General features: G+C 43.8%; 1 protein-coding gene across 6 annotated transcripts in view; it reads left to right on the forward strand.

The window, feature by feature from the left end:
* Nucleotides 1–25,617, forward strand: part of CACNB1 (calcium voltage-gated channel auxiliary subunit beta 1) — a 186,023-nt gene that overhangs the window by 152,943 nt on the left and 7,463 nt on the right. For 4 of the 6 annotated variants that reach the window (XM_069751677.1, XM_069751674.1, XM_069751675.1 and 1 more), the window contains 3 exons: nucleotides 3,727–3,878; nucleotides 17,631–17,726; nucleotides 18,057–18,242. In XM_069751677.1, coding sequence (XP_069607778.1) covers nucleotides 3,727–3,878; nucleotides 17,631–17,726; nucleotides 18,057–18,242 — 434 coding nt within the window. Of the gene's footprint in view, nucleotides 1–3,726; nucleotides 3,879–17,630; nucleotides 17,727–18,056; nucleotides 18,487–25,617 lie in introns of those variants that run through there. The other 2 variants (XM_069751678.1, XM_069751679.1) reach the window with 1 other exon arrangement.

A 25,617-nucleotide genomic window follows, 5' to 3' on the forward strand; every position in this document is an offset into this window, starting at 1 on the left:
CTCAACAGCAACCAGTATGGCCTGGAATTTACCCCAAACATTAGTACAACTAACATAAATTTCTTGGATTTAAATATCTATGTGGACAATAACCAATTGCACACTAAATGTCACCGCAAAGAGGTAGACTCTAATAGCTTTATTCACATTACTAGTTGTCATCTACCAGTGTGGCTAGCTAACGTACCTAAGAGCCAATATACTAGAATTAGACGGAATTGCTCTAATATGGTAGACTACAATCAAGAAGCCAATCATTTAACTCAGCAATTTATGGATAAGGGTTACACAAAATCCTTGCTGGAAAAAGCACAATACGACGTGGCTATCCTACCAAGGGAATCTCTGTTGAAAAAGGCAAATAATAAGAACGTAAATAATATTAAGGAGGTAGACCTGAAGGACCAGATTTCTAATTTACCCTTCATCACACGATACCATGCTAATCATAAAAAATTTGTGGGAATTATACGGAAACACTGGTCAATTTTGAGGCAAGATAAGGTAATAGGAGATTTTCTACCTACTATTCCCAAATTTATATATAGAAAATCTCAATCATTAGGTCAGCTTATAGCCCCTACAACCAAAATGATAGGTTCAAATGGACGAGGTAACCATTCTAGTGCAGCAACAACTAAAACAGGCTTTTTTCCCTGTGGAACGTGCTTCGCCTGCACGCATACCACTTTCAAAAAAGATAAGCAGTCTGCCTTCTCCAATGCTTATGGAACAAGAGTGTTCACTATTAGAGATGATATATCATGCAATTCAAAGGGGGTAATTTACATCATACAATGTGCATGCAATAAATTGTATGTGGGCCGCACTAAACGGCATCTTAGTATCCGTTTAAAGGAGCATTGTAAGAACATCTTAAAAGGTTTTATAGGGCATCCACTCTCGCGCCACTTTAAAGAAAAGCATAAACAATCTCTTAAAAGTATGAGTTTTTGTGGCATCCAGATAGTCCATCCTAATTGGAGAGGGGGTGATTTTATCAAGCAGATGTCCAGGAAGGAATCCGAATGGATTTTTATGTTGGATAGTTTGGCCCCTAATGGCCTCAATCATGAGCTAGAGCTATATGCCTTTTAACCACATTCAAGTATGGAGATCTGGTATCCCTGGGATGCATATCCGATAGAAAATGTGTGTATATATATATTTACAGATGTGCGCACACTAAGTTACAGTAATTTTTGCACCCCAGTTCTCCTACTTCTATACATGTTTATTTTTATTTTTATCTTTATTTTTATCTTTATTCATATATATAAATTTTTTTCTAGTGTTTATATCAATATTATAGCAGTTTGTTGTCTTTTTAATGAATTACTGTTCACTCAACCAATTGCACGTATGTGCATTTTTATAGTATTTTTAGTATTTATAGTATTTATAGCTATTATTATTTATTGTTGTCTATTTGTAGTCTTAAATGTATGGTAATAAAATTTAGCTCTCTTTTTTATATATATTATTAGATTAATAAAAAGGACCGATTGACCTCATTAATAGGAAAGAGTATCTATGAAGGACAGCTCACAATATACCGATAGGTTAATCAGGCTTGCAAAGGGTTAAGGTGAGGGGGCGGAGGTAATTAGTTTACATCAATATATGTGGCTTCACAGGGAAGGGTCCGTAACCCTGACGAAGAGGTGCGTCCCACCTCGAAACGCGTTGGTTGAAACTGACCCTTCGCTGCTTCCATAGCTAGTGACGTCACTGCCAGGTCGACTGGCCGACTGGTATCGGCCACCGTCCTGTTTCTTGCGTGCATCCAGTATCGCTACCGGCCGGGGCGCCGCTGGCTCTGCACTGCCCACACCTCCTCCGTCCTACCCGCTGATCCGGAGCGGCGCAGCAACCCTGCACGCCGGTCACATCCACCCTGCGGCCAAAGCATTTCTTCCGCCCCACCCGCTGTATAGGAACGCCACGGGACCCCTGCACGCCAGCCTCATCAACCCGGCGGTTGAAGTAGGTAATTCTCTACCCTTAAGCAGGTAGATGTGAGTTAATATTAATACTGTTGGAGCTAGATTGTGCTGTGGAACCAGGTGCCAATTAGGGGCATAATATAAGCGTGCACTTTATTTGTACTTTCACTTTCACTTTGGGCCCGCAGCCAGTTGGTCTTACATATACCAATAGGGTATTCATGCACTAGTAGCCTCCTTAGAGGGGCGGTTATAGCGCGGTATTTTTTTGTGTTTGTTCATTGCTATTTAGTTTATTGACAGAGGTCGGCACAACCCCTGCCTAAGTACCAGCTGCTTTCCTGTAATTTTTATTTATTTGTTCTTTCCCTCTATCCTCTTGGATTCATAGCAGTGCAGCGCCAGTGTGGTCATTTGTTGAGTCTATTTCAAGATATTATGCAAAATATATATATAAAAGTATTGGGACATGTACATATTATACCTAGAGGAGCTGGTGTGACATCCCATTCTAAATCCATAGGCATTAAAAATAGAGCTGGTCCTCCATGTGCAGCTATAATAGCTTCCCCTCTTCTGGGAATACTTTCTACAACATTTCAACGTGTCTATGAAAATTTTTGCCCATTCATCCAGAAAAGAATGTGTGAGGTCAGACACCGATGTTGGAGGAGAGGGCCTGGCTAACAATGTCTGTTCATCCCTCAGGTGTTGGATGGGGTTGAGGTCAGGACTTAGTCATGTTCTTCCACACCAAACTAACCCAATAATGCCTTTATGGACCTAGCTTTGAGTTCTAGGACACAGTCATTCTGGAACAGAAAAGGACCTTCCACAAAATGTTCCCACAAAGTTATAAAGATACAATAGTCCACAATGTCTTGTATGCGAAATTTTAAAGATTTCCCTTCACTGGAAATAAGATTTCTATGCCAACAAACCCATAGCATTATCCCTCCTTCACCAAACTGTCCAACTAGCACCATGCAGACAGATAGGTAATATTCTCCTGGTGTTATCCAAATCCAGAAACATCCATTAGGCATGCCAAATAGCGAAACGTGAGGCGTCATACCACAGAACACGCTTCCAGTGCTCCAGAGTCCAGTGATGGTGGCTTTATACCACTACTTTCAGAGTTCCTGGTGCACGTTTAGTAAAGGCAGATTGCATGGTGAGGGGCTGGATATTTTGCTGAAAATGACTGAATGAAAAACCTGAATTGAATGATAAGGAGGTTTGTGTATCCCAATACTTTTGTCTATATCTCAGCACAAGTACACTAGTAATTTAGCTGAAGGCAACTTTAGTGAAGGTTTTTTCTTGTGGTCTATTTACGGTATGTGCCCGCGATCCGGAATAGCAGCGTTGTGGGTTCAGCTCACCTGCGCTGCATCCAAAATGCTTTGTTCTAGGCTACAAGCACAGTGGATGGGATAAATGTAAACTCACCCACGGTGCGGGTTTACGAGCCGCAGTATGTCAATTATTTGCAGTGGAGACACTAGCCTCCCCTCCGTAATTCCACCCATAGCCAGTCATTACATGTGGTAAATCCGCATGGTTCAATGAACACATGCGGAATTACCTGCGTGATTAGAACGCAGCGTTCTGGACGCAGCGCAAATACGCCGTGTCGAAAATGCTGCTATACCTGATCGGGGGCACGTACCCTTAGAGTTATATTTCTTTCATCATTATTTTCTTCCCTCATTTGTCATACTGTTGTATACTGCAACTGAGACCGTTTCTCCCATTTCTCCCTGCCCGTGGTGTACAGCGGAGGTGCAGAGCGAGATTGAGCGCATTTTTGAGTTAGCTAGAACACTGCAACTGGTGGCGCTTGATGCTGACACAATAAACCACCCGGCTCAGCTGGCCAAGACTTCACTGGCACCAATTATCGTGTATATAAAGATCACTTCTCCTAAAGTGAGTATCACAGAAAGTCTATGGGTAAGAAAGTAAGTGTTTTATGTCAAGATCACATTTATTGCTACCGAGTTGTATAAAATGAGTTTTTGTGGGGTTCGTCCTATACATTGTTGCTGAGCAATGATGCTGGTTTAAATCACACCTAGCAATGTCTGTGTAAAGATGGAGTGAAACCATTGTGCACCGCTTGTAAGTTGTCACCATATACCCTATTAAAGTTTGTATATGAAGGTCTTCTAGCTCACTAATGTGGAGGCATAAAGCACTGAATGCTGCAGTACAGACCCCATGAAATACCTGGCGTACTTCTGGAGATACCCCCTCTGCTGTTCTAGAAGAATCACCTCCTATGCCATGAATAATTTAACATGTCTTCATATTAAATCAGGCCCCATGCAGTATATTGTAAGCCATATAACAGCTTGATACAAAATAAAGCTATAATACAGCTTTATCTATGAGGCCTTATAGTTATTGCAAGGCTGCTCAGCTGTAGAAAAAGAAAAGTTGCCTTAATTCAGCAACCGCTTTTTTGTAAGTAGGACAGCGTAAGGCACCAACAATAAGCAGCAGTTAACACTGGGAAGGGGAAATTCAGTAGTACGCATCAGCCATTCTGTATCTATGATACATGTGCAGCGCCCCAGAGATCTGGTCGTTGCAGTATGACACTCTGCCACTAAGGGGAGTGATGGTACGGTCTGATGGCACTGAAGGAATTCTACTGACCAGGTATCACCAGCACACATTACACTTCACACTCCGGCCACTAGGGGGAGCAAAAGGCTTTATTTATTGGGCCCCTCCTCACACTGGTAAAACTAGGGGTTGGATAGAAAGTTAGTCAGAAGCTGACTGGGTTGGATTCAGGCAACATCCCGTGGCAGGAGGTGTTGCAGGGAGAAGACACAGGGGATCCCTGTCAGGCGTGGGAACCTGGCAGGCACCTAGCGACCAGAACAGAACGTTACGGAACCGCGCCTGCACACCCCACGGCGGTATCCTAAGAAAGAGACACGAAGCGAAGGATATTGTGAGACAGTGAGAAACGAGATCAAGCACAAAGGAGAGCCAGTAGGAGTCGTGCCGTGAGACCGAATCAACATCCTACTGAGGCGCGTAGCCGGTGGCCGGAACACCGAGAGAGTAACTGACTCTACGCCTTACTTCAAACTCCGCAGGACAGTTAATTATAGGTTGGCTGTCTCACCTAAACATCTACGAAGACATAGGGGGCAACAGTGGGAGAGGGGCGTCTCTAGGGTCCCATAAGACCTCCAGGCCTTCCCGTCATACGGGTGCGTCCTAGCCATAACATACCTGGGGGACGTTGAACTAGAAACATCTGGAACATATTAGAAAGGACGAACGAACGAGAACAGAAGTTGTGAGGACTATTCCGAATGCTCAGCAGGGTAGCACTACAACACACAGGCGCTATTGGTAGGCAACGATTTCCACCTGCAAAGGGAATTCTGGAAGTGCCCATCGGACCGGCCGGTCTCAGATAGCCCTGTTAAGCGTGCTCTGGATTGCGGATCCTGAAGTCTTCAGTAAAGAGGTGAAGAGACTGCAACCTTGTGTCCTCGTTATTGACTGCACCTCACACCATCACCATCCACCTTACTGGGAAGCCCTGGGGACATACTTCACCTGTGGGAAGGTATACCATCCAGCTGCCATTCCATCACCCCAGCGGACCCCACAGCAGCGTCGGTCACCCTGACCGAACACCACAGGTGGCGTCACGAATCCCTGACAGACTGTACCACCTTTATTGGACGCCCCTTAGCAGGGTCACGGACCGGGTATAGCCACCGTGACAGCTTCAGAACTGAACCAGAGAGGCCCGGTACCGAGAACGCATGGCCCTGTGTCTGGGGGCGCTCCAATTTGGCGTCACGAACAGGATCGTACTTAAGCCTGAAGAATCAGGTCATGTGTGCCTTGGAACTGTGATTGAAACGTGTTTGGACTGTGATTTATTGCAAAAACTGTGTACTGCTATTGACGCATGATTCCCGCCAAAACCGCCGCCATTGCTGCGCCACGAGGAGCGCAGGAGAAGGAGGGCGTGTCATGGGAGGAGATCGAGAAAACGGCGCGAACAGCAACATCTGCCCACTCCGACTACGGCTGCAGGATGACAAGCTCAGGAATGGAGGAGCTCAAACCCCAGAAGATGGCGGAGCCTCGTGTGTGTGCCACTGCAGACCAAGGAGCAGAGCTGACGACCAGCGGGTACCTGAACGACGACGAAGTGACCCGGGATCACCGCAGCCCAGCGGAGCCGAACCAGGGCTTGCCGTCAGAGGGGAACCCGGATCCCCTGGAATTGCCGGAGGAACGGGTGCCCCTTGTCAATTGCTGCCCTGAGAGTTTGATAAAACAGGGGATTGTGCTGGCCTTCCACCGGGGGAGGGGTTGTGGCTTCATATTAGAGCCAGGGCTGCTGACCGAGGTCTATGTGACTAGCTGCAATGTGGAACCCCAGTCCCGCAGTGTACCTCCACTCCGAAACTTGTACAGAGGGGACCATGTGACCTACACCCGCCACTGGAGTGAGCGAGGGTGGTATGCTAAGAGAGTCAAACGCTGTGCGCTAGTGGTCGCGCCATCTACGATCACGACTGAAACTGGTGGCGGTACTCCACTGACCCCTGATCCCACAGGACCCAGCACTACTACCCCGGCGGGTGGTGTCCCACCTGCAGAGTCTGCCACCAGCACCACCGTTCGTGCCCAGACCACTGCTGGTTTGATGAAGACGGGGCTGGACAACAACGCCGAACCAGGCCCTCCCCAGCCGGGAAGTAGTCACTACCGGCTGATGTCTTGTCACCTGCTATAGAAGTAAACCTCGAAGAACCGAGTATGTACATAGTTATTTAACTGTTTCCTGTTTGCTGCTTTAAACCCGTCCAGGGTTAACTCCTAGGGATCCCTTTGTTTACCCGGGATCCCTCCTCCTTGTGTTTGTTTATCATTGTTTCCAAAGACTGCCGGATCATGAACAGTGAATGAATCCAAAACTGCTTTGTATATAGTTTGCACCTTCTTAAAGGTGCTCCCTACTGGTTTTACACAGAAAGAAGACTTTGCGAAGATAATGCTTCTGGACATAACGCAGAAGGTCTTGCTTTCATTGGACTTGCAGAAAGAGAGAATCTGCACTACCTCCAAGAGACTCGGCTCCCTCTTAAAGGGAATGTTTACATGTTGCCTTAGGAAAGGTTGAAATGTTGATAATGTTGAAATTTAGAATAGTTTGATAATGTTAATAGAGATTGAGGACAGGAAAGATTGAAAGTGAACCCGTAGGGGTTAGAAAGAGAGTCCTCCTGAGAACTGTAGAACGATCGTTGGTTGCTGAAAGAGAGACAATGACAGTAGGCCCGGCCAGGGAGCTAGGCGGTCCTGCATTGGTGAAGCTAGAAAGGAAAGACAAGTTGAGTTATTTTATAGTATTTAGTAGTAGGCCTTGTGTCGAATTTCGTGGATTGGTGCAATGGTAACTATCTACAACTAAAGGGATTCAAGCTTGAGGAGGCTAATTTGCATATTCCAGGTGCCTTCTGGGAAAAGCGAAGTCTCCCTAAGCTAGAAGATCGTTGGGTACAGCCGGGACCAGCTGCTTGGAAAGCATCGCCAAACCAGGGATTCAAGCTTGAGGAGGCTAATTTGCATATTCCAGGTGCCTTCTGGGAAAAGCGAAGTCTCCCTAAGCTAGAAGATCGTTGGGTACAGCCGGGACCAGCTGCTTGGAAAGCATCGCCAAACCAGGGATTCAAGCTTGAGGAGGCTAATTTGCATATTCCAGGTGCCTTCTGGGAAAAGCCAAGTCTCCCTAAGCTAGAAGATCGTTGGGTACAGCCGGGACCAGCTGCTTGGAAAGCATCGCCAAACCAGGGATTCAAGCTTGAGGAGGCTAATTTGCATATTCCAGGTGCCTTCTGGGAAAAGCGAAGTCTCCCTAAGCTAGAAGATCGTTGGGTACAGCCGGGACCAGCTGCTTGGAAAGCCAGAATTTTTGCCTGTAGGATATTATTGCAAGAGAGCTTGGCTGAGTAGATTACACAAGAAGGAAAACACACAGCAAGTCAGCAGGATCTAGGAGCAACATGGCAGATGTGACAACCTACATGGTGAGCTGCAGCATGTGCTACATGTTCACAGACCGACCAGAAGAAGAATCAAATTTCACCTGTCAGAAGTGTAGACTAGTGGCCCTTTTAGAAGAAAAGGTGCGGGGTCTGGAAGAAAGAATAGCAACTTTGAAACTCATCAAAGAGAATGAAGACTTTCTAGACAGAACAGAAGCATCTCTACTGGTCACAGAAGGTGAAAAAAGTGTCAGAGAACCTCCAAAAGCAGATGAGTGGAAGCATGTGACCAAAAGAAGCAAGAAGACCATGGAGAAATCACCAACCACACAACTGAAGAACCGATATCAAATCTTTGTAGAGGATGAAGATGGCACACCTAAGGATGAAGCAATACCAGCAAGCAAAAAAGAAAAGGGCACACAGCAACAAGTGACAGCAAAAAGTACAGCCAAGAAGCAACGAAGAGTGGTGGTGGTGGGAGACTCACTACTGAGAGGCACAGAAGCAGCCATCTGCAGACCGGACATAACTGCAAGAGAAGTATGCTGCCTTCCAGGTGCGATGATCAAGGATGTGACCGATAGGATACCAAAGCTCTTCAGCTCCAAGGACGTCCACCCATTTCTTCTGATACATGTTGGCACCAATGACACGGCAAGGAAAGACCTACCGACAATCTGCAAAGACTTTGAAGAGTTGGGGAAGAAAGTAAAGGAACTGGATGCACAGGTAGTTTTTTCTTCTATCCTTCCAGTAGACGGGCATGGCACCAGGAGATGGAACAGGATCCTTGATGCAAACAACTGGCTAAGACGATGGTGCAGACAACAAGGATTCGGATTCCTGGACCACGGTGTGAATTACTGGTACGATGGACTCCTCGCCAGAGATGGACTACACCTCAACAAACCTGGGAAACACATTCGCCAGAAGACTCGCTACACTCATCAGGAGGGCGTTAAACTAGAAGAACAGGGGACGGGAAGAAAAACATTAGACTTGAACAAAGAAGACCCAGGAAAACATACTCAGATGGGAGGTAAGAACATTTCTAAAGCAATCCACAGCGAGGAGATTGGAACAAAACAAAATCCTCTAAACTGCATGCTCGCAAACGCCAGAAGCCTGACAAACAAGATGGAAGAACTAGAAGCAGAAATATCTACAGGTAACTTTGACATAGTGGGAATAACCGAGACATGGTTAGATGAAAGCTATGACTGGGCAGTTAACTTACAGGGTTACAGTCTGTTTAGAAAGGATCGTAAAAATCGGAGAGGAGGAGGGGTTTGTCTCTATGTAAAGTCTTGTCTAAAGTCCACTTTAAGGGAGGATATTAGCGAAGGAAATGAGGATGTCGAGTCCATATAGGTCGAAATTCATGGAGGGAAAAATGGTAACAAAATTCTCATTGGGGTCTGTTACAAACCCCCAAATATAACAGAAACCATGGAAAGTCTACTTCTAAAGCAGATAGATGAAGCTGCAACCCATAATGAGGTCCTGGTTATGGGGGACTTTAACTACCCGAATATTAACTGGGAAAGTGAAACCTGTGAAACCCATAAAGGCAACAGGTTTCTGCTAATAACCAAGAAAAATTATCTTTCACAATTGGTGCAGAATCCAACCAGAGGAGCAGCACTTTTAGACCTAATACTATCTAATAGACCTGACAGAATAACAAATCTGCAGGTGGTTGGGCATCTAGGAAATAGCGACCACAATATTGTACAGTTTCACATGTCTTTCACTAGGGGGACTTGTCAGGGAGTCACAAAAACACTGAACTTTAGGAAGGCAAAGTTTGACCAGCTTAGAGATGCCCTTAATCTGGTAGACTGGGACAATATCCTCAGAAATAAGAATACAGATAATAAATGGGAAATGTTTAAGAACATCCTAAATAGGCAGTGTAAGCGGTTTATACCTTGTGGGAATAAAAGAACTAGAAATAGGAAAAACCCAATGTGGCTAAACAAAGAAGTAAGACAGGCAATTAACAGTAAAAAGAAAGCATTTGCACTACTAAAGCAGGATGGCACCATTGAAGCTCTAAAAAACTATAGGGAGAAAAATACTTTATCTAAAAAACTAATTAAAGCTGCCAAAAAGGAAACAGAGAAGCACATTGCTAAGGAGAGTAAAACTAATCCCAAACTGTTCCTCAACTATATCAATAGTAAAAGAATAAAAACTGAAAATGTAGGCCCCTTAAAAAATAGTGAGAAAAGAATGGTTGTAGATGACGAGGAAAAAGCTAACATATTAAACACCTTCTTCTCCACGGTATTCACGGTGGAAAATGAAATGCTAGGTGAAATCCCAAGAAACAATGAAAACCCTATATTAAGGGTCACCAATCTAACCCAAGAAGAGGTGCGAAATCGGCTAAATAAGATTAAAATAGATAAATCTCCGGGTCCGGATGGCATACACCCACGAGTACTAAGGGAACTAAGCAATGTAATAGATAAACCATTATTTCTTATTTTTAGGGACTCTATAGCGACAGGATCTGTTCCGCAGGACTGGCGCATAGCAAATGTGGTGCCAATATTCAAAAAGGGCTCTAAAAGTGAACCTGGAAATTATAGGCCAGTAAGTCTAACCTCTATTGTTGGTAAAATATTTGAAGGGTTTCTGAGGGATGTTATTCTGGGTTATCTCAATGAGAATAACTGTTTAACTCCATATCAGCATGGGTTTATGAGAAATCGCTCCTGTCAAACCAATCTAATCAGTTTTTATGAAGAGGTAAGCTATAGGCTGGACCACGGTGAGTCATTGGACGTGGTATATCTCGATTTTTCCAAAGCGTTTGATACCGTGCCGCACAAGAGGTTGGTACACATAATGAGAATGCTTGGTCTGGGGGAAAATGTGTGTAAATGGGTTAGTAACTGGCTTAGTGATAGAAAGCAGAGGGTGGTTATAAATGGTATAGTCTCTAACTGGGTCGCTGTGACCAGTGGGGTTCCGCAGGGGTCGGTATTGGGACCTGTTCTCTTCAACATATTCATTAATGATCTGGTAGAAGGTTTACACAGTAAAATATCGATATTTGCAGATGATACAAAACTATGTAAAGCAGTAAATACAAGAGAAGATAGTATTCTGCTACAGATGGATCTGGATAAGTTGGAAACTTGGGCTGAAAGGTGGCAGATGAGGTTTAACAATGATAAATGTAAGGTTATACACATGGGAAGAAGGAATCAATATCACCATTACACACTGAATGGGAAACCACTGGGTAAATCTGACAGGGAGAAGGACTTGGGGATCCTAGTTAATGATAAACTTACCTGGAGCAGCCAGTGCCAGGCAGCAGCTGCCAAGGCAAACAGGATCATGGGGTGCATTAAAAGAGGTCTGGATACACATGATGAGAGCATTATACTGCCTCTGTACAAATCCCTAGTTAGACCGCACATGGAGTACTGTGTCCAGTTTTGGGCACCGGTGCTCATGAAGGATATAATGGAACTAGAGAGAGTACAAAGGAGGGCAACAAAATTAATAAAGGGGATGGGAGAACTACAATACCCAGATAGATTAGCGAAATTAGGATTATTTAGTCTAGAAAAAAGACGACTGAAGGGCGATCAAATAACCATGTATAAGTATATAAGGGGACAATACAAATATCTCGCTGAGGATCTGTTTATACCAAGGAAGGTGACGGGCACAAGGGGGCATTCTTTGCGTCTGGAGGAGAGAAGGTTTTTCCACCAACATAGAAGAGGATTCTTTACTGTTAGGGCAGTGAGAATCTGGAATTGCTTGCCTGAGGAGGTGGTGATGGCGAACTCAGTCGAGGGGTTCAAGAGAGGCCTGGATGTCTTCCTGGAGCAGAACAATATTGTATCATACAATTATTAGGTTCTGTAGAAGGACGTAGATCTGAGGATTTATTATGATGGAATATAGGCTGAACTGGATGGACAAATGTCTTTTTTCGGCCTTACTAACTATGTTACTATGTTACTATGTTAAGAAAACTAAGAAGTTGGTGGCCAACTATAGCAGGATAAAGATGGAATGCTTACCGATCACTATTGCTGGTCAGGAGGTAGAGCAGGTGGAGAGGTACAAATATTTGGGGGTCCATTTGGATAGCAAACTGGACTGGAGATGCCACTCAGAGTTTGTCTACAAGAAGGGGATGAGCAGACTGTATTTCCTAAGGAAACTGAGGTCTTTTAATGTGTGCAGCAAAATGTTAGAAATGTTCTACCAGTCGGTGGTGGCAAGTGCCATCTTTTTTGCAATCACGTGCTGGGGTAGTAGTGTGCGGGCCTCTGATGCTAATAAGCTGAATAAGATTGGAACAAAGAAGAACTGCACTTGGATGGCACAAGAGTAACGCATTACACAGCCTATGGACTTCACAACTACTGACAACTAGGTGTCACGTGAGCTATGGGTATAAAGGTGCTCTGCATATAAAGCAATAAGATATATATAGTCCAAGAAAGCAGAAAAATATGCGGCACTCACCCAGAAGAAGCTATATTCACGTGCTCTTTATTGGAACAAAAATTGTGTGCATACATCCATTTAGGACATCAGGTGGGACGGAGGGTGCGGTGATGGAGGCTGGACGACGGCCGTTTCGCAACTGAATGTGCTTCAACGGGTCCACATGTGGACTCTTTTGGGGAGGTAGTGGAGAAAAGAACTCTGAAAAAGTGTATGGCAATTATGAACAATAATGCACATCCACTATATGAGCTATTCATGAGACAGAAGAGCACCTTCAGTAACCGGCTTATACTCCTGAGGTGTAAGAAGGAAAAATATAGGAAATCGTTTGTGCCAACTGCCATGGGAATGTACAACAATAACATTAGGGTTAAACCACCAAGGTGAATGTCTACTTATTTCTCTACATTTCAGTTCACTTGTTGTGTATGTCCTATTCTAATGTATAATGTATAATGTTCTTCTGTCAACAAACTGTCATGTCAACTATGTAATTCCTTTATGATTTTTATGTTTTAAGTCGTGCTGCTGTGATACCATAATTTCCCACGGGATCAATAAAGTGTATCGTATCGTATCGTATCGTAGTGGGTTCAGCTTATACGCCCTTAAAGGAAAGGTTAACTTATTGTTCAGAATTTGCACTGAGTAGAATACCCGGTTGGGTGAAAAGAGTTATTTATAGTCATAATGTTATTTAAAAATATTTAATCTTGTTTTGTTTGTAACGTTCAAGTGTCCTCACCTCCCATAAAGGGAAGCATTGTTCTATTTACTTGTTTTAAGCACTTCAAAATTTTGTATGTCTTTTGCTGAATTGTATTGTTGTTCTTCTTCCCAGTCCAGGAGTATTGGATTTAACCGGGGGGGAGTGCAGCGCCCCAGAGATCTGGTCGTTGCAGTATGACACTCTGCCACTAAGGGGAGTGATGGTACGTCTGATGGCACTGAAGGAATTCTACTGACCAGGTATCACCAGCATACAGTACACTTCACACTCCGGCCACTAGGGGGAGCAAAAGGCTTTATTTATTGGGCCCCTCCTCACACTGGTAAAACTAGGGGTTGGATAGAAAGTTAGTCAGAAGCTGACTGGGTTGGATTCAGGCAACATCCCGTGGCAGGAGGTGTTGCAGGGAGAAGACACAGGGGGTCCCTGTCAGGCATGGGAACCTGGCAGGCACCTAGCGACCAGAACAGAACGTTACGGAACCGCGCCTGCACACCCCGCGGCGGTATCCTAAGAAAGAGACACGAAGCGAAGGATATTGTGAGACAGTGAGAAACGAGATCAAGCACAAAGGAGAGTCAGTAGGAGTCGTGCTGTGAGACCGAGGCAACATCCTACTGAGGCGCGTAGCCGGTGGCCGGAACACCGAGGGAGTAACTGACTCTACGCCTTACTTCAAACTCCGCAGGACAGTTAATTATAGGTTGGCTGTCTCACCTAAACACTTACTAAGACATAGGGGGCAACAGTGGGAGAGGGGCGTCTCTAGGGTCCCGGAAGACCTCCAGGCCTTCCCGTCATACGGGTGCGTCCTAGCCATAACATACCTGGGGGACGTTGAACTAGAAACATCTGGAACATATTAGAAAGAACGATCGAATGAGAACAGAAGTTGTGAGGACTATTCCGAATGCTCAGCAGGGTAGCACTACAACACACAGGCGCTATTGGTAGGCAACGATTTCCACCTGCAAAGGGAATTCTGGAAGTGCCCATCGGACCGGCCGGTCTCAGATAGCCCTGTTAAGCGTGCTCTGGATTGCGGATCCTGAAGTCTTCAGTAAAGAGGTGAAGAGACTGCAACCTTGTGTCCTCGTTATTGACTGCACCTCACACCATCACCATCCACCATACTGGGAAGCCCTGGGGACATACTTCACCTGTGGGAAGGTATACCATCCAGCTGCCATTCCATCACCCCAGCGGACCCCACAGCAGCGTCAGTTGCCCTGACCGATCACCACAGGTGGCGTCACGAATCCCTGACAGACTGTACCTCCCTTATTGGATGCCCCTTAGCAGGGTCACGGACCGGGTATAATCACCGTGACAGCTTCAGAACCGAACCAGAGAGGCCCGGTACCGAGAACGCATGGCCCTGTGTCTGGGGGCGCTCCACATGAACAGGCCTGGGTTGCATAAACAAAAACCACTTGTCAGTTTCTCTCCACTCATACATGCCAGGGAGTCCCCTCTATGATATACATATGTCTAATAGGGTAATATACAAAACTCTTTCTGTGGGACTCGCTCACACAGGCGAGTAGCCAGCGTATAACTCGGACGGGTGCTATCCAGTGTTGCATTGGATAGCACTCGTTCCATTGTTATACCATGGAGCAGTGCCTACTAGTGTTTAGTTTCTCATGCCAAGTCAGCATAAGAAAAAAAATTGTTGCATGCTGCAATTGCCAGCGTATATCGAATGGCGTGCACCCATACAAGTCTATGGGTGTGTGCAAAACATCTGACTGCACTCGGATGTCATCAGTGCGCAGTCCGATATACGCTGACTCACAGAATGAAGAAGATGAAGAAATTAAAGGCCCCTTCACATTTAGCGACGCTGCAGCGATACCGACAACGATTCGGATCGCTGCAGCGTCGCTGTTTGGTCGCTGGAGAGCTGTCACACAGACCGCTCTCCAGCGACCAACGATGCCGGTGACCAGGGTAAACATCGGGTAACTAAGCGCAGGGCCGCGCTTAGTAACCCGATGTTTACCCTGGTTACCATGCTAAAAGTAAAAAAAAACAAACACTAGATACTTACCTACAGCCGTCTGTCCTCCAGCGCTGCGCTCTGCTTCTCTGCTCTCCTCCTGTACTGTCTGGGAGCCGGAAAGCAGAGCGGTGACGTCACCGCTCTGCTTTCCGGCTCACAGCCAGTACAGGAGGAGTGCAGAGCGCAGCGCTGGAGGACAGACAGCGTTAGGTAAGTATGTAGTGTTTGTTTTTTTTACTTTTAGCATGGTAACCAGGGTAAACATCGGGTTACTAAGCGCGGCCCTGCGCTTAGTTACCCGATGTTTACCCTGGTTACCAGTGAAGACATCGCTGGATCGGTGTCACACACGCCGATCCAGCGATGTCTCCAGGGAGTCCAGCGACGAAATAAAGTTCTGGACTTTATTCAGCGACCAACGATCTCCCAGCAGGGGCCTGATCGTTGGTCGCTGTCACACATAACGATTTCATTAACGATATCGTTGCTACGTCACAAATAGCAACGATATCGTTAACAATATCGTTATGTGTGAAGGTACCTTAAGTCCTGCAACTTCTCTGCACCTGTGATCAGATTCTCACATTCGAGAGAATCGGATCACAGTAAAATGACACTCGTGTTTGAATCGCAGCAGAGGGTCATTTACATATAGCATCAGATTCTCTTGCATGAGTGAATCATCGGATGCTACTTGCCAGTGTAAGCTAGCCCTAGTAAGAGAATCACTTTAATACTGTGAGGCTCATACATCCTGCATTAGCTATAGAGTGAAACAAAGCTTTTTCTGAACTAGTATGTGAAGATACAGCGCTGTGCAGACGTTTTAGGCACCAATGGAAAAAATGCTATAATATAAGAATGCTTTCAAAGATATAGGTGTTAATACTTTCTTTTTGATCAATTATCAAAAAGCAAAGTGAATGAACAAAAGAGAAATCTAAATCACATCAATATTTGGTGTGATCTCCCTTTGCCTTCAAAACAACATCACTTCCTCTCGGCACACTTGCACACAGTTTTTGAAGGAACTCAACAGGGAGGTTGTTCCAAAATCTATTAGAACTATCCACTGATCGTCTGTGGATGTAGGCTTGCACAAATCTTTCTATCTCTTCAAGTAATCCCAGACTCGAAGATGTTGAGATCAGGTTTCTGTAGGGGCCGTATCATCACTTCCAGGACTCCTTGTTCTTATTTATGCTGGAGATACTTCTTAATAACATTGGCTGTATATTTTTGGGCATTGCCCTACCTGATGGTATTGCATGATGGATAAGCATCTGACTGTATTTCTCTGCATTGAGAACACTGTTAATCCTGACCAAACCCCAACTCCAATTGCTGAAATGCAGCCCCAAACTTACAAGGCGCCTACTGATATCTTCCAAGGGAAGGAAGCATGATGTGTCTTTCCTTGATCAAGCACTGTTTTCAATGTCCTGAATTCAGCCCATTTCTTGTTCTTTCTTCAAAAGAGCTTGAACAACAAATTTTGAAAGGCAATGGTTTTTAGGTTGATGTCAGCTTTGTAATGTCAGCTGACATCAAGCCCAGGGGTTATTAATGGAGAGGCGTCCATGCACACCCCCTTTCTAACCCCGTAAGTTTAAAGCAAAAAACACACACAGAGAAAAGTCATTTATGTGTACAAAGCACTCCCTGACCTTTTATCCATTTTTTTACCTTAACCCTGCTGTTCTGTTCGGTCTGGGGAGACCTATTTTGAACTTTGGTATTTTTTGGGGTGTTCAAGATGCGGTTCTGAAACTTGTGGTTGATTGACTTAAATGAGGATGGGTCGGTCGGCCACGGGTTTCAGAGCCGCATCTTGAATATTTTAAAGAATATTGAAGTTCAAAGTCGGTCATTTTTGACCAACAGAACAGCAGGGTTAAACAAATCAAATATTCCAAAGGGGTCCACCGTAAATCCATCCCAGGTCCCATGATAATCTCCAACTCTGCTACATGCGAATGGTGTGATGAGCAGTGACATGAGTAATGCAACTGCTCAGCACGACAGCTAGAAAACACTAAGAGTAGCATGAAAACGCACCTGCAGTGACGAACGGTGACGTCAGACAGGTGATCGGAGTTCATCGGCAAGATGAGCACTTTCTATGTAGTGTATAAGATTGTTTTATTAGAAAACTAGCTTTAAATGACATAGAGAATTATTGTATATAAAAGCTGATGTTAAAAACGCATTGCATACGCATGTCATACGGATGGTACGTGAGAAAAAACGGATTGTACTCGCATGACACTCGTCCTACTTTTCAGGAACAACATCGGAGCGATTTTACTTGCGCAGATGAGTGCGAGACCTACTAATCTTTCTCTTTAGCACTGTATATGTGTTGCTTTATACTACAGATCCTTAAAATTCCCAGTGTGATATCTATTCTCTTTTCCCAGGTATTACATAGGCTGATAAAATCTAGAGGGAAGTCTCAAGCAAAGCATTTAAATGTACAGATGGTGGCCGCAGATAAACTGGCTCAGTGCCCTCCGGTGAGTGTCAGCATTCCTGGCAGTCATGGCTGGTAGAACACAGAGTAATGCTCAGCTACTGTGACAAGTTCATGTCCTGCTCCATAAACAAACACAATCTGTTCCTTTTATATGAATGGATTGTTTCCATTTTAGTCGGCAACATTAGATCTGGAATGGATAATGCCTATTCCAAAGTGATCCATAGACACGTCATGTGATTTGAGGCATTACTGCCTCATTGGTATTACCGCCTCGCTGAGCACTGATCATTTTTTTAAGTCATCATCTGTAGACAGAGATTGGAGGGAAGTGATGTGATAACTGTCTTTACCTTTCTTGTGCTGACAGGAAATGTTCGATATCATTCTGGATGAGAACCAGCTGGAAGATGCCTGTGAGCACCTGGCAGAATACTTAGAAGCCTACTGGAAAGCAACTCATCCTCCGAGCATTAACCCACCCAATCCGCTGCTCAACCGCACACTTGCCACAGCAGCCTTGGCATCCAGCCCTGCACCCGTCTCCAATCTGCAGGTGCAAGTCCTCACCTCGCTAAAACAGAACATGGGTTTGTGGGGAAATCGAGGGGAAACGGGGTCAGGCACTAGAATGGATGAACATGCTGTGTAGATTAGGGGAACAGACATGTCGGAGAGACCAGCACAATATATCTTCACTTACTGCCCTGACAGCTATGTACCTAATATATAAGGGGACAGTTATCTCCTTTGTTAAAGGGGGCAACATCCAAGCCTTTAGTTTTCCTCCTTGTGGCTAATAAACAAATAGGCAAGCTGTTTACAGGGCACATTGCAAGCAATGCCTGCCTAATAGTAAATGAAGCCACGTATATACAGTATATAGAGTTTAAGCCTATTTGAATGACGCTGTTTATGAAATTGGCAGATATTTAAGATATAGAGAAGAAATTACATATTAATAGGGAAAATGTCCCTATTTCACTAAGGGCCAACCACCTGCTGATATTTTTCTCTAAATGCATTATAAAGCATGGTATGGTGGTTGCTGACAACGACTGTTTACCGATGGGAACTTCCTGCTTCTGTTCTGAACCCTTATCTTTTAAGCTAATGCTAAACCATAGTGCCTGACATCAGCCCCTACCCCATATCCGACATCGACTGCGAACATGTGCAGCACCATCTGGGTGACAACACATCAACAGCCATAGGCTGTGCTTGTACTGGCACATTTTCATTTGTTTCATGTTTTTGATTGTTTAATTTTCTTTTTTATTTCATTTGCTTTTATTCTGTTCTTGTATTTTTCATGTTGGTTACTCCATGCTTTAGTTTCACATGCATTCATTAAATCCACACGTGCCTCATAACTTAAATAAATGGGTTGGTTCTCTCTTGGCATAAAAGGTTGATTGTCATATATGACAATGATCAGGCAGCAGGAGGCAGAAGTTTAGGGTCACACAAGTGCTGTGCAATCTTCTGTCCAATACAATCTGAAGATATATTACTATAGACTTAAAAAAGATGTTGGACAGTATCATAGCATGGATGTAAATTGTCCAGCAAATAATCGAAAGAGAAAGTCATGGTACATGTCCTCCGGAGCGGTAAGCTCCCATTGCATTAAACATCCTAGGAGCCATAGTAATTTAATAGGTCAATATTATTAATTTCTATAACATGAACATATTCCACCATGCTGTGTGTGATTGTCATTACTTATATCCACCATTGGGGCTTTCACTCTAAATTGCAAATTAAAGTGTGGGAAGGGAACTGGAGTACATGGAGGAAACCCATGCAAACATGGCAACCATCCAACCAAGGGCAGATGTTCCCCTTAGCCATCGTGCTGCCCATGAATGCAGGGTAGTTATATTCTTACTGTCTTGCTTTTCTTTTAAAGGAAATCTGTCGTCGATCTGTGACATTGAGCTTATCAGGATTTCAGGCCACACATGGCACAGGAAGCATGAAATCCTGGCAGGCTTTCTTGTTACAGAGACCTATGTTTTATTGTAGCTCTCCAAAGATAACATAGTTTTAAAGGGAACCTGTCACCCCCAAAATCGAAGGTGAGCTAAGCCCACCAGCATCAGGGGCTTATCTACAGCATTCTGGAATGCTGTAGATAAGCCCCCGATGTATCCTGAAAGATGAGAAAAAGAGGTTAGATTGTACTCACCCAGGGGCGGTCCCGCTACGGTCCGGTCCAATAGGCGCTGCGGTCCGGTCCAGGGCCTCCAATCTTCATACGATGACGTCCTCTTCTTGTATTAACACTGCGGCTCTGGTGCAGGCGTACTTTGTCTGTCCTGTGGAGGGCAAAGTACTACAGTGCGCAGGCGCTGGGAAAGGTCAGAGAGGCCCGGCGCCTGCGCATTGCAGTACTTTGCTCTGCCCTCGACAGGACAGACAAAGTACGACTGCGCTGGAGCTGCAGCATGAATACAAGAAGAGGATGTCATCGTAAGAAGATGGGAGGCCCGGACCGCGACGTCCATCAGATCAGAACGCCCCTGGGTGAGTACAATCTAACCTCTTTTTCTCATCTTTCAGGATACATCGGGGGCTTATCACCAGCATTACAGAATGTTGTCGATAAGCCCCTGATGCTGGTGGGCTTAGCTCACCTTCGATTTTGGGGGTGACAGGTTCCCTTTAAAGATGACCTGGCCAATGGGAGAAAAGAATTGTCTTCTTCTTCCTTCTTCTTTCCTAGGAACCTCTTAGCAGACTCTTATCCATGTGCCTGGCTCTATTTAAATCTATGTCTTCAAAGTACTTACACCGGAATTCTGGAGTAAAAGGCTTTGAAAAGCCTCAAAAAATCTGCGTAGTGGCGCAAACATTTTGTGATTCTTGGCATTTTCACGCCGGTTTTGGGGGAGGGGGACACAGCACCACACCTTGTCTAATTCATGATGAGCTGTGGCATACCTTACATCTTACAGACTGGAATAAGATTTGTGGCAGGTCACTGGGAGGTGCACGCCATTTAGCAGATGCTCCTGATTTATTAAGAGGTGTGCTCCTCTTAGGCTCTGTGCATACACTGCGGATTTTGCTGCGGATCCACAGCGTTTCCGTACCTGTGGATCCGCAGCAGCTTCCCATGAGTTTACAGTACAATGTAAACCTATGGGAAACGAAAACCGCAGTGCACGTGCTGCGGAAAAAAACGCGCGGAAACGCAGCGGTTTACAATCCGCAGCATGTCAATTCTTTCTGCGGAATCCGCAGCGGTTTTTCATCTGCTCCAATAGAAAACTGCAGATGAAAAACCGCTGCGGAATCCGCAGTAGGAACCGCAATAAATCCACAGTAAAAACCGCAGCGGTTTTGCACTGTGGTTTTTCAAAATCTGCAGCGGATTTTCTACGTGTGCACATACCCTTAATGAATCAGGAGCATCTGACTCCACTCCCCCTCATCAAGACCGGCTTGAAAATCGGGAGCTTCCTCTCAAAGTATGAAAAAATATGGCTTTCTAAAATGGGGGACCCTTTATGGATTTGGCAGAGTGAAACTGCTAGCAGATTTAATTCAGGGGCCTTTAAACCTGAAAATATAAGATAATTGATTATATTATATAATATTTGCCAATATATGAAAATGTTCAATAAATAAGTAAATGGACAGCCTTGTGAAAGCTATTATTTTGATATTTGTTTAGACACAAATAAAATTATGTAAAAACGTATATTTTAATCAAAATTGATTGGATATATCTAATCTAAAAAAAAAAAATATAGCCACTTTATAAAAATGTAGTTCAGAATAGAGTCTGGCACCATGTTTAAGGGACGGTGGGTGCCACCTTTTCCTTATAATTTTCACTTTATAAAAATGCCATTCTGTAAACAGTTCCAATGCATAGCAGTAATTGTGTAGTCTGATGCTGTGGTCATTTCAAGTGCATTTACATTAATGACTTATCCTTTGAAGATCGCTGGGGGTCAATAACCCCACATACCCCTCGAGCAGCTTTACACTTTCTAGTGACGTCTGCCGCACTTGAGAGAGGCCTCTAAACCGTCACAATCTTATATAAATGAGCTAACCAAAAGATAGGTCATTATTATAAAAGTACTGGAAAACCCCTTTGAGAATGTTAGCAAAATAACAGATAATTGGAGGGAATTAATGCAGAATGACTGCAGGATTGTATAACTCAGGGGTTGTTTATAGTCTGTAACCATGTAAGCACGCTGCTCTGCATGGGGCCTGAAGACAAAACAGGATATTTTTAAGGAAAATTATTTGTAAGGTTTCCTCAATATTTTATTCATGGTACATTAGAGCAATAAACAAAAGTAGCAAACATGGAGACATCCTTTCAGACATAAATGTAAAACATTAAAGGGAACCTGTCACCACCAAAAAATTGCCATTAACCTGTAGATAAAGTGGTAATCTCCTATGCAGCCGACATACTGGGAGCGTGACTACAGGGAGAAAATGAAGTTTTATTCTCCCTGCAGCCGCTCGCTTCCAGTCATTGCAGCAGTGCAGAGATGTTACAGTCACCGCTCAGTATTCCACCCTGTAATCACGCTTTGACAAACGTACTGACAGCCTGTCAGTGTGTGTGCAGAGCAGGCTGTCAATCAATGTGCCAGGGAGTGAATACAGTGTATTTACAGGACAGTACGTTGTGACTGTTACAGCCCCCTGCACTGCCCCAATGACTGGAAGGGAGCGGCTGCAGGGAGAAAAGAACGTCATTTCCTTGCCTTGGCTGCTCTAGTATGCATTCTTCACAGGATTTTCATGCAATTGACCTGCAGACTACTGTTGTATCTGCAGATACATTGTTGGGTTGTTTTTAGCTGACCAGTTCCCTTTACGCGTCCATTTGCATAGGCAAAGTTTCTTCTTGCATCAGCCAATCATCGATATTGGACATTGCTCCTTTATCAGCTGGGCGCTGTGCTTGTTTACGTTGGGCGGTGACCATTCATTTGGCCAATAATCAGTACATGTAAAAGAGTCGATCTAGATTGTTTACTTGAACGATCGGACGCATGCACACTAGGATTCCCCGTCATACATGTTTATGTCTAGGCAGCGGTAAATTGCTGACGTGAAGTAGAAACAGTAACAATCAGCTAAACTAAATGCAACGTTTTCAATCATTGTTTCCTGTGAAACCTCTGACTGATAGAAGACATAAGATGATATAAGCAATTCAGCGCCCGTAGGCGGTCTCGGTCTGAGAACTGAGGAAGAATAATAGCATCGTCATACCTTTCTATGCAGATGGTTCGCTCTTCTCGCAATAATAGTGTATTCCAGGAACTTTAACATAAATCTGTGAATGTTACACATTGCTCCGTGTCTCGTGTACGTGTCATCATTTACCATGTGCTAGTGTGTTACCATAAAACAATGCACAAGAATGTATGAAACCTTATTCCTTAGGCGTCAATGATAATAAATATTGCATATTTTATTGGAGTCAGTCATGACAAATGTTGTGAAGCTGCAATGAAGACTTTATGTAGCATGGACACCCTTGTCTTCTGCTTCCATCTGTTGTCACCTTTCTTAATAATACCTTGTTACCTCTGTCTTACCTAATCTCCAGGTAATTATGATGGGCCCTGCACATTGACAAGCATGAGAGTCTGGCTAGGAATCCATGCACAATTCTTACTGGATGACTACCTAGGCACAATATTTTCAGGCTGGCTTGGTGGTGCTTCTGATGAATAAAGTCCTGTACAAATACCCCAAGATATCTGGGATCACTAATTTAAAAGCCCATGTTAGACATAGATACCTAAGAGGTAACCTTTGTTCTTGAGCAGTGCTTGCTGGCGTGAGGAAATTTGCAATGCAATGCTCCTCTGGAAAATTGAATATGCAAATTGCCTCTTTAGAGAAAAAGGGGACTCTGGTACAACCTATAGGAAGTAGCAATCATAAAAGGTCAATATCGACCCTTTAACGAGCCTTGCCACATGATAAAAACTAAATCAGACTCTCAATTTGTAGACACGTGTTTTGGGGTGTTTGCACCTCATCAGTGCAAAGCAAGACTATGATGTGGCTGGATGAGAGTCCTCTGACTGGGGTCTATTATTATTATTATTATTTATTTATATAGCACCATTAATTCCATGGTGCTGTACATGAGAAGGGGTTACATCAAAATATAAATATCACTTACAGTAAACAAAACTAACAATGACAGACTGGTACTGAGGGAAGAGGACCCTGCCCTTGCGGGCTTACATTCTCCTTATGGAAGGAATGCTTCCTATCTGAAGCGTCAACTTGAATATACATGGATATGTGGTGGCAGTGGATGCTATAAAATGCACCAAATTGTTGGGTTAGAATTGGTGCAGATGTGTCACTGGCTGTCTATGATGTGGTCTAAACTAGGTCCATGGTGACTGATTAGATCTGGATCTAATCTGTGATTGGCTTGATTGTTGTCATATACCTATACAGATACAGACAGCAAAAAATCAGATCTGATTTTTATGTGAATGCTCCTGGCTAGAAGCACTTTCTGATTTATGTATATGTGTCTGGCCATGAATAAGTTCTAATGTATATATCTGGCTATGGATCAGGTGTGAGGTGTACTGCTGGCTCTGGATATGTTGAATGTAGGCGTTCTGATTTACATGTGTATGTCTGGCTAGCAATTATTTGTGTGACTGGCTAGGAGCCAGTTGTGATATATAGGGGTGTGCATATGTAGTTATACAGTGATTCCATTTTTTTTTTACCATTATAAGATGATAAGTAGACAACACCTTACCAGACCTTACTCAGGTCAATTTTTTCTTTTTCGGCAGTTATAAAAGATTAAGTATATTAAATTAAAAAAACATGTAGTTGATAACATCATTATAATTCAAATAATATTTAAACGGTATACCTTCTTCTGCACCTCCTATATGTTTGCACCCAGTAAGGAATCAGTTCTTAGAGATCAGCTCTAATATAACTTGTTAGAGGTCTTTATTAAAGGGTATCTGTCAGCAGGTTTTCACAGTTTAAACTAAAACCAGCATAATATATAGAGCAAGAGAGCCTGATTCCAGGGATGTGTCACTTATTAGGCTGTGAGCTATAGTTTCAATACAGTGCTTTATCAGCAGGAGATTATCACTGCCTGACTGGGTCTCACGTGCACTGTAGTCCAGCTAATATGTGTAACCACGCCCCCAACACTGATTGGTTGCTTTCTTGCACACTTTACATTGTTAGCAAGTTGCCAATCAGTGGTGTGGGCGGGGTTATTCACAGTTCAGCCTTTTACTATTGCTAAGGGTTTCTATCAAAACTACACTAAGCAGTCCAGTGATACATCCATGGGAACCGGACTTTCGTGTCCTATTTTATGCTGTAGTTGGATTACATAGCAAAAACCTGCTGACAGATTCTTTCTAAGTAATTTGACTTTGTCTACCACATTCAAGTTCAGTTCTGATACACTATGTATGTGCAGTTGCCTAGGGATAGGTTCTTATGTAGGCTTGGATAAGGATCAGTTCTCATGTTTGTGTGTGTAATTGGGTAGGAAATCACAGGTTTGATTGCTATGTGAGCTTTTGGTTATGGGTTGGTTCTCATGCTTTAACACCTTTTGGGAGCAACATATATTTTTTGTAATCAGTGCATGTACTTTGGACTAAATATTTTTGAAGTTGTGTTCCATGAAAATATTGCACTGATTGTTTTCTATAGACTCTGTGTTGCACTGTATATTGTTGGCCGTGTAATGAGTTAACTGAGAATCTGTCTGTGAGCTCAATCTGACAGACAATGTCTAACTCTTATTTTCTGACTCTTGCTAAGCTTCTCTCAGATAATGGTCACATCAAAGTTCAGTTCTCCTTTAATGTAGTTAGTAATTATAAATTAGATGAGAGGAGCTCAATAAAAGACAGATAAGTGTTACA

This window comes from Ranitomeya imitator, chromosome 2 (genome assembly GCF_032444005.1).
Source record: "Ranitomeya imitator isolate aRanImi1 chromosome 2, aRanImi1.pri, whole genome shotgun sequence".
Lineage (NCBI taxonomy): Eukaryota > Metazoa > Chordata > Amphibia > Anura > Dendrobatidae > Ranitomeya > Ranitomeya imitator.